The sequence below is a fragment of the Metopolophium dirhodum genome, chromosome 5 (assembly GCF_019925205.1).
Source record: "Metopolophium dirhodum isolate CAU chromosome 5, ASM1992520v1, whole genome shotgun sequence".
NCBI lineage: Eukaryota > Metazoa > Arthropoda > Insecta > Hemiptera > Aphididae > Metopolophium > Metopolophium dirhodum.
The window spans coordinates 2,375,869-2,385,873 of NC_083564.1; the positions used below are offsets into that span (position 1 = coordinate 2,375,869).

At 34.2% G+C, this 10,005-nt stretch overlaps 3 protein-coding genes across 3 annotated transcripts; 1 reads left to right on the plus strand and 2 right to left on the minus strand.

Moving 5' to 3' along the window:
• Positions 1-172: 172 nt before the first annotated feature.
• Positions 173-1,252, minus strand: LOC132944721 (ATP-dependent DNA helicase PIF1-like). The gene has a single exon (XM_061014198.1). The coding sequence runs from the start codon at positions 1,250-1,252 to the stop codon at positions 173-175; it is 1,080 nt and encodes a 359-aa protein (XP_060870181.1).
• A 150-nt stretch (positions 1,253-1,402) lies between these two features.
• On the minus strand, positions 1,403-5,056 carry LOC132944722 (uncharacterized). Its single transcript, XM_061014199.1, has 3 exons — positions 4,225-5,056; positions 3,589-4,093; positions 1,403-3,507 (listed from the first exon to the last, which is right to left on the minus strand). The coding sequence occupies exons 1-3, from the start codon at positions 4,702-4,704 to the stop codon at positions 1,403-1,405; spliced, it is 3,090 nt and encodes a 1,029-aa protein (XP_060870182.1). The 5' UTR covers positions 4,705-5,056.
• Positions 5,057-7,967: 2,911 nt separating this feature from the next.
• Positions 7,968-9,954, plus strand: LOC132945486 (N-alpha-acetyltransferase 11). The gene is made up of 2 exons (XM_061015247.1): positions 7,968-8,172; positions 9,228-9,954. The coding sequence occupies exon 2, from the start codon at positions 9,360-9,362 to the stop codon at positions 9,900-9,902; it is 543 nt and encodes a 180-aa protein (XP_060871230.1). The 5' UTR covers positions 7,968-8,172; positions 9,228-9,359; the 3' UTR covers positions 9,903-9,954.
• Positions 9,955-10,005: the final 51 nt, after the last annotated feature.

Sequence of the window (10,005 nt, forward strand, 5' to 3'; positions counted from 1 at the left end):
AACTCCGTTTCGCCACCAGATTCGTTTTATGTAACATTTCGTTTGGTGATTTAAAGATAAAGAAAAAAAATTTTTTTTGTTATATATTTGAAAAGGAAAATATTTATTTCATTTCACAACAGTAATAAATTCATTTCAATTACCTACTAAAATGAAGTGTTATTTAATTGTTTCATTGTAGTGCTCTTTGGTAAACCACATTTTTTGTTTTTTGGTCTGACGTTAACACAAACAAAGCGGATGGTTTCCCAACTCGTGAACACGCAACGTATAACTGTCCATGTGAAAAACAATGATTTTCCAAATTTATCCCGCAAACACTAAGCGATTGGCCTTGCGACTTATTAATTGTCATTGCGAACGCAAGGCGAACTGGGAATTGCAATCGTTTGAAGTCAAACGGAAGATCAGTCGGAATCATTGGTATTCGAGGAATACATACATTTTCACCTGCGTACTTTCCGTTAATAATGGTTGCCTCAATTAAATTCGGCATAAGTCTCTTTACCGAAAGTCGAGTACCGTTGCAAAGTCGCGGTGGATTCAAATTACGCAGTATCAAAATAACTGTACCAACTTTCAGTTGCAAGTTATGTGGTGGAAATCCTGGTATCTCCAGAGAGTTCAAAAACTCCGTTGGATAATTTACTACATCATCGGGATTTGTTATTGAATCAACGGATTTGTATGTCACCAAATCGCCAGCAATTTTTGATTGAATGGTGAAATTCAGTGCGTGGACATCATTATTCTTTGCTGCAAGAATTGCTCGTTGACTTAACCAAGCATAATTCTTATAATTCTCACTAATGTTTGGGAAAACATTTTCAATAAGAACTAATTGAGTGTCTACAAATCGGCAAAAGTCGTTGGTAAGAGTAATTAATCCAGATGTCGCATCAACTGGGACTTTTCCATTTCCAAGATCTAACAATTGTTTGGAAAATTGTGCAGCACTTTGATCATTTTGAAGTTGAACTCTCATATTAGTGGTTAGTGATAATGTTTTTACGTTATTCCATAAAGGTGATGCCTTTAGGCAAGCATTCAATTCATCTGCAGGCGTTCCACGGGGAACTACTGGCAACGTCTGCCTGAAATCGCCTGCCAACAATATCATCAAGCCGCCAAAGATGTTGTTATTTCTCCGAAGATCCTTCAGTGTGAAGTTAAGTGCTTCAAGTGATTTCTTATGTGCCATTGTGCACTCATCCCAAACAATGAGCTTGCATTGCATTAACAATTTTCCCATTGCACTGGATCGGGAAATATTGCACGTTGGAGTATCAATTGTGTTTAAATTGAGTGGCAACTTAAGCGCAGAATGTGCAGTACGACCGCCATCTAGAAGAGTCGCCGCAATTCCAGATGATGCTAACGCCAAAGCTATGTCACATCTTGATCAAATAGTGGCCAAAATCAATGAAATGACAAATGTTTTCCCTGTTCCTCCAGGTGCATCCAGGAAGAATAGACCACCAGTATTATTGTCCACCGCTTGCATTAATGTTTTGTATACTTGTTTTTGCTGTTCATTCAGCAACGGAACATTATTTCTAACGAATTCCTGCAATGTATCAACATTGTATTGCAGCTCTCGATTTAATTCTTGGTTGAATGCATCGTGCATCGATCGATTTGGCGCAATCATTCCTACTTCAATCAGTAGCTTGTTTGCAATAGTCAAGCATTGATCCTCAATCAGAATCAATCCTTCATTGTAGATTTCATCGGTTATTTGGATGTCAGGATTATTCGTTTGAATACGCAAGCGATGCAAGATATCTTCACATATGGCGTCTTTGTATTTGTTCCATAACTGAATTGGTTGTGAAGGAAAACATGTGGTGATGATAATTGCGAACAGCGTTCGTATTTGGTACGCATTTGATGAAACAACTGAATCTGCAAGTGTTAAATCCCAATGAGAATCGTTCTCCAGCAAACCCAATAGTTGACATGCTTCTCGATATGTTTGGCATTGGTGGCCATTCACAGTTTTCAAATGCGCAAATGATTTCGGTCCACGTACATTTACTAACAGCAGTCGCAAATAAAAACATTCATCGTTTCTAGGATGAACAGTGTACATACGACCTAGTGCATCAGTTGAAAACACCTGTGGCCAGTCTGGAACTGGGGTTCCTTGTTTGCGACGTTGGAATTTCTTTGTTGATTGATTCCAAGTGTAATACTTGGGCATTTCAACGTACATCAGCGTCGCTGCGAATGGATCTGCTTCACACATTGCAAAGAAGCTAGTCAATGTTGTCGATGGTGGTCTCTCAGCTCGTTGTGCCGCATTAGCCTCAGTGAAGTAAACTCTTTGGCCATTTTCCAAATGCACTGCTAAATGTACAACTGTGGGATATCTTTCATGAATTTGAAATGACAATAATCGCCACAGTGCTTCATTAGTACTGACGTATCTGCCCATTTGGAAGTTGCTGATTTCGTCATTCACATTTTCCGACGCAATACCAAACACAGCCATGTCGCTGCCTTTTGTGACGTACTTGCACAAATATTTGATTGATTTGGCCGAATGACAACTCTCAACGTTTGCATGTGTTTCGAAAATTCGTGATAGCAGCGGGCAATATGGTACAATGAATTCATTTCCGATCTCAATCTCTTGATTTTGAACTTTAACTTTGATAGTTCGACCGTTATCTTCTTTTGAACGCCGACGATAAACTGGATATCCATCGTTCCCTGTGACTGTTTCAGCAACTAACGGTCGCGGATATCGTTTTGTGCACTTTCCATCAGCCATGCAAGGCGATAATGGATTTAATGCACCGCACGGTCCATGCACCATCTGTGTCGTCACAATGTCGTGTAGACGGGGATCAGTGACTGGATCAGGAATTTCAGCTGATATGATGTCATCCACTTCATTTGAATGTAATTTGTTCAGCAACCAAATTAGGATATGAGCATGCGGTAGTCCACGCTTCTGCCATTCCACCGAGTACATATAACAACGTGTGTCACCAAAAACTCGATACTTAGTAAGCACATCCATCATAACCTTGAGTTTTTGCTGAAATACTCTGGCGATTATGTCATGGCGATCTTGCGGTTTTTGACCCGGTTCCAACTCGCGTTCAATTTCCGTCCACTTCGGATTGCATGTGACCGTAATAAATAAATCCGGAGTTCCATAATTTCGCACGTACGTCATAGCGTCTTGAGCGTATTCGTGCATGTGGCGTGGGCTTCCGATATAAGTTGATGGGAGAACCGTCAGTCGTCCAATATTCTGAACATCACCATCTGAATGAATAGCATCACGCAAGTGTATATAGTCCTCAGATCGTAGCTTTGGCTGATTGAATCTGATGAACGCTAAACGTTCGGTCTCGACTTTGACATACATGTCGACAGCGAATTGCTGGAATAGCCGACCGCACTTCAGAATGACATTCTCCTCATGTGTACGAATCATCATACGATACGCATAGTAATTCATTGCGCTTAGATTTTTATTATTCGTTGATACTCCTGAAAATGCAAAATTAAATGAATTGTTAATGGAAACCAATAAAAGTAATAATGGAAATAATTAGTGTGTGAATATTGTACCTGTAATTGGATCGACCATCTTCAACGTGATGTCGTATCCGTCTTGCCCTTGCCAATAAATGATTGGATATTGTAACGCATCGTACAAACGATGTGTCTCGTTTACACGATGCATGATATTGCTTCTTCGCTGAACGACAATGTCTCGTGATTTAGTTGGATCGCCAACAATAATTGCAGCAACATCATTAACGGTGGGTGCATTGAATCTTCGCACATGTTCACCTGTTGGAGTACAATCCGCTCTTATGACGAATTTGTGCGTATCCGATGGCATTCGTTCCAATGCTGTTTTGAACATATTAACCACAGCATTATTAGCGTGAAAAAATGCTTGCAACTGTTCAATAATTCGTCTCTTTAACTGTTGTGCTCCCTGTTTATTGCACCGCACGTTCAGCTGATCCACCATCGACGAAATGAAATATATTTGCAGAAATTGATGCGGTTCATCTGGTGTGGTTGGCACCATTGAACCATGCAAATGATATATTTGACCTTGTATCTGTAATTGCAAATAATCATTAAAATTTGTTCATGAATACATTGTAAATCGTGTGATGGTGTAGTGTGTGGTGTATATGAAGTTGTTATGTGTTGCAATTATGTGTTGGTTATGTGTGTTGTATCTTTTACCTTGCAAGTCGGCATGAAGCCGCCTTCTCGAATGATATTAGCTCCAAAGGAAGTCATGCGAAAGCAGTTATTGTATTCAAGGATGTGTTGAAGAAAATGGCTGGAATCGGGATCACTTCCATCAAACAATGTTTTCAGTGGCTGTGGTGGTGTAAGTAATGGATCCAGTTTGACTTTTCCACTTGCGCAGCACAATCCAACCGTTTCTCTTTTGAACTTTAACGCATTGCAATATCGGCATATAGTCGTCATTCGTCCAATATCCAAATTTTCATCATCACTGTAGTTCGCAGTGGGATCATATTGGAATGCCAAGCGATTGTATGATGCCAATGATCTTCGTGTGCTCACGCGATGTCTCAATCGGTCATTTTCTCTTATTATATTTTGTCTTTCTTCTCTTAAGTTCCTTGAATAGACTTGTTGCTGGCTTGCATGTCTTGTGCGGCGGCCGATGTTCGCACGTCGTTCTCTAGGCATTTTGGACTATGGACAGAGTGTTGAATTTAACTTCAAATGCACGATCCACATAATTTACACTGAGCTTAAATGAAATTAACTGAGCAGAGAATAATGACTATCTGTCAAACACTTTATCACGCACCGTTGCTATTGGTTTGAAGTACATGCTATGTATAATAGATGGCGCTGTATGTGAAAAACGATTTCCCCACTTTTCTGTTGAATTTTTCCTGAATTTTCCAGAATTTTCTTTGCTATAAACCTCACGGAGCCCAAGACCTTTCCAACGAATGCAAAACCGTGGAAATCGGTTCGTGCGTTCTGGAGTTATAGCGTCAGGGAGGAAAACCGGACTTATTTTTATATAATAGATTACTTTTTTCACAATAATATCATCAAAATATACTTGGTAATATCATAGGCTGACTGACCGTTTTTGCTTAGAATCGTTTTTCTTATACAATGATAGTATATCATTGAATTCAAATTTAACACCATCCATTACAATGACCCACTTGTAACCTACTGTACAGCAGATCGACATCCACTTATCCATCTTTTTTCAATTTTCAATTTCATAAATTGTGCCTATCTATTTTTAAAATGTTCAACCGCTATTGTAACAATTTATCAGGAGCCTTGTCCTTTGTTTAAATGTCCATGATTTTTGACCCCAACAACTAAAATTTTAGTTGGCGATAGACGATAACTAAAACGTATGCACTACGCAACATAATATTATTTTTATTATTTTACTATCTACAGTTATTAGTTACAAAAATTAAAATAATAACTATTTGGATATTTTGTCCTATATATTGGTTATTTTATCCTTGGATATTTTGACTTGGTTAGTATTATAGTCTATAGGGAATATTTATACAGATAATTTAAAATTTCTATTTTTTGAATTATTATCAAAATAATAAATACTAAAAAAATTTAATTTTTAACAATTTTCAAACATTTAATTTTTTTATGTTTCGTCAAGTTAAAATAAATAATTTTAAACATTATTAGAATATGACAGTTAAGTTAATGATTACTAGGGTTCGGGACTTGTTGCATTTGCATATTGTTTAATAATGACTGCAGAATAGTCTAAGTAAGATATATAAATTTGTTTTAAGTCATACAGATTTAAATCGAAAATTCTAATTGCATATTTTCGCATATTTCGCCGTTTTCTGAGGAAAACACACATTTGACAAATGTTGGCAATTTAATTGTTATTTATAGTATATTTACGCAGTTTTCATTTTATGTTAAGTAAACATTTTATTTTAAAGGTTAAAATTGTTTTTTTTTACTTTCATGCGTCAATCAATTTACCTAATAATAGAACAACTCAGGATAGGATAACAAAGGAAATACTTAATTGTTTCTATCCGTATAACTCGGTTTATGAATAAAGATGAGATAATAACATTATTAACTGGATTTGGCAATCAGGGAAATACCTAATTGTTCCTGCGTGGCTGCATATACTATATACTATACCATTTGCTGTTGATGTTGTGAGCGATGGATGTCCTGTTTCATCACCAATAACAAAGGATACAGCAGTTGTAGAGTTGGAGCTACTAGAACTGCAAGAGGATGAAGGACTAAAAGGACTCAAATGAAGTGGCGTTTTTACCATTGAATTTTGGAAAAATGTTCCAGAAAAAAAATATCCACGAACAAAAGTGTGTGCTATAGACTTATTTCAATCTTTGGCACAACTTATGTATGTGAATCGTTGTACTCTACTCTAAAATTCATCAAATCTAAACATCGATCTGAACTAAATGATGAACATTTAAGTGAACTTGTGCAAACTGCACTTACAATTAATTATCAGCCAGATTTCCAAAAACTTACAGAAAAAATGAACACTCGGAAAAGCACTTCTCATAAGTAAAACAACAATAATATTAATAATAATAATGTTTTTTGTAGTATAAAAAATAAATATTACTTAATTTGATTTAAAATCAAAAATGTATCTTCATTTTATAAACATTGGTTTACAATGTGGCTCACCTCGAATTAACTTTATAAATTTGAGGCTCCCAAAGTTAAGGCATTAGTGGCCACCCCTGCTATACAGTCTGTTGGTTTTCGTAAATCGTTTAGAGAATATGTAAAAGGTAAGTAGATGTGGAACGTTCGTTTTTAATTTATAAAAAAAAAATGCTGAACAACAACCGCCATGCATTTAAATTTGATAATATCAGAAAATGTTGCGCCACTGTTGTTTTGATCGTTTCTTGGTTTATTTTGTGGAGTGAGCCAGTGAGGAGGTACTACTGTACTAGGTAAAATACTGAATAGCATTGTATGAATAAGCCCCACTTGAGATTACCTAGCCATAAGCACAATATATTATCATCTTAATACCTCAAACAGTTATACCTTAATACCTTATAAGCTTAAAGTGTATGGTTTATGCATAAACAAAAAATGCAATTCGAATGTTTATCCGTGCATTTATTTTCTGATTATTCATTACTCCCGGTGGCGTGCGCCGGGGCAGGGTTCTAGGGTTCTGAACCTCCTAAAATTTCTGTTTTCTACAAGAAAATCTTATTTACCACCATTTTGATACACACAGATCAATTGATAGTCATTTTTAATAGATATAAAATAAATTGTTGAATATGACAAAAACGTCGATAATCATAGTTTCAGTTTTTTTTTTGGCTAAACATTGCTAAACGTCTGCCATAATCAGTGGTGTATTATCCTCCATCGATTATAACCACGTTTCTTCTTTCTTATGGCCTCAGGTGGCTCTATAAATTACCAAACTATAATTTTTTGTATAAATCTGTTTATTTTTTACTTAGGTAAAACCCTAACCGAACCAAAATCCTGCGTACACTACTGATTACTCCAAGACCATTATGTGCGAATGAACATTAATAATTGTTCTAAACACATATGTATAATAAATTATTATGTTTATTATACACGTCATAGATATTTAATATTAAATATTAATCTATAATTATAAATAATAATATTATATTATATTCTGTGGTTCCAAATATTTTATAAGATAAATCCTGTGGAACACGATTTAAGATAGTCGACTATCCATGCTGTGGAACAAACGTTCATTGGAACAAATGTAAATGGGAACAAAGGTAAAATCTGTAAATTAATATCATTGGAATAAGTTGACTTGGAACAAAAGGTAATGATCACAGTGTTGTATTATTATCTACAAGTTACAACCGTGCCTGGTCTAGACCACGATGATGACCAGACTGTCTTAGATAATAACATGTGAATTTGATACGAAATGTCGAAAATCGAAATGTTGTTTTTGACTATTTGAGACTTGAGTGAGTTGATTTGAATCATTAATAATTTTACTTAAGTAGACAGTAGTGTACCATCTTCATTTCTGAAGTTTATAGAATTATGTTATGGAGTGGTTGTTTATTTTAGCTTCAGTAGCCGCATCTTTTATCGTCGTCATTTTTTTCATACTCATAGGTAAGCACCGTCAATATCTTTTGTCTTTCGCATTTCAACTACAAAGTACAAACACATGACTGCCTTGTTTAGGCAATGACATTATTTACAATGGCGTTGGAACAAATATTTTAATCAATATTTTATTACTGTTAAAAAAATACCTCAAATATTTGAATTTTTCATTTAAGTAGTTGAATTTTATTAATTTCAATAGCGGGTTACTGGCTTCATGTTGTTTCGTAATAATTAAAACAAATTTATATATTTGTTTAATATTCTGAATTATTGTGATTAAAATTAATGAATATTGCCATTGATTAAAAAGAATAAGTTATGTTCTTATAGTTTCTTAAAATCATCAAGAATTAAACCATAAGAATACATTTTCCTAGGTAGTACCAATAACATTTTAATAAATACATATTGTTCGAAAGAAATGTAAACTTACCATAATAACACAGATTATATGAAAATATAATATTATTATTTTCATAATATTATTATAATATTATATTTTCATATAATCTGTGATAATAATAAAATACCTAAAACTAATATTCTATTTTCCATCTGCTCAAAATACATCTTACAAACGTAAAGTATAACAAATTTGTGTTTAGCAATTCCCATTTCTTTGTTCTTACTATTAATATAAAAGCAAATAGATCTATTATCAAACTTAAACATACAAATATTATCTAATTTTTTTGATATTTTAATTGTATAGTGAGATAAGATCAATTTATAATTGTTATATTAGTTATTACGCATAGTCATATCTTGCTTGAAACTAAAAAGAACAACAGAAACCAATGTTAAAAACAAGCAATGTTCTTAATATGTTTTAAAATTATAACTAAAGAAATTGTATAAGTACCTACTTAGGTACCTAGGTAGTTTTATGGACATTTGAATAAAAATATTTTCGAATTTGTCCCTTACAGTTACTTAAATTACTTAGTAGGTACATAACTTAACCTAAGTAAATTGAAGTATGACAAATGAAAAATTGAATTTTGTACTTACCTATTTTATTAATTGTGTATGTACCTATATTTGTTTTATTTTTATAGGTTGGTGTTTGGTTTGGAAGTTATATTTGTCAAAATTTAAACTTGTCCGGGAACTTATTTCTCAGCAAACACCTGAAGCTAATATTTCTAATAAAACTCAAAAGACTCTTTAAGTAACTCAACTGCCAAAATATGAATATTCGCTGTGCTAAACCAGATGACTTAATGAATATGCAGCACTGTAATCTGCTCTGTCTTCCTGAAAATTATCAAATGAAGTATTACTTCTACCATGGTTTGTCTTGGCCACAACTAAGTTATGTAGGAGAGGATGAAAAAGGAAACATTGTGGGGTATGTTTTGGCAAAAATGGAAGAAGATTGTGAAGATAATCCTCATGGGCATATAACATCACTTGCTGTCAAACGGTCACATAGACGATTGGGACTTGCACAAAAATTGATGGATCAAGCAGCTAGAGCGATGGTAGAATGTTTTCAGGCCAAATATGTATCATTGCATGTACGAAAAAGCAACAGAGCCGCATTGAATTTATATACTAATACATTAAAATTTACTATTTCTGAGATTGAACCAAAATATTATGCTGATGGTGAAGATGCATATGCAATGAAAAAAGACTTATCACACTTCACATTGTTGTGTGCCGATGACGAGATACCGAGTAGCGACTCTTTGTCTAATGCTATGAAAAAAATTGAAATTGATTCTTAATGATTTGTATATTTTTTTCTTATAATATTAAAAACAAAAATTTTAATATCAATTTGTTGGATACGTTTTTTTTTTTAAATTTAACTCTCCTTTAACAGAATAA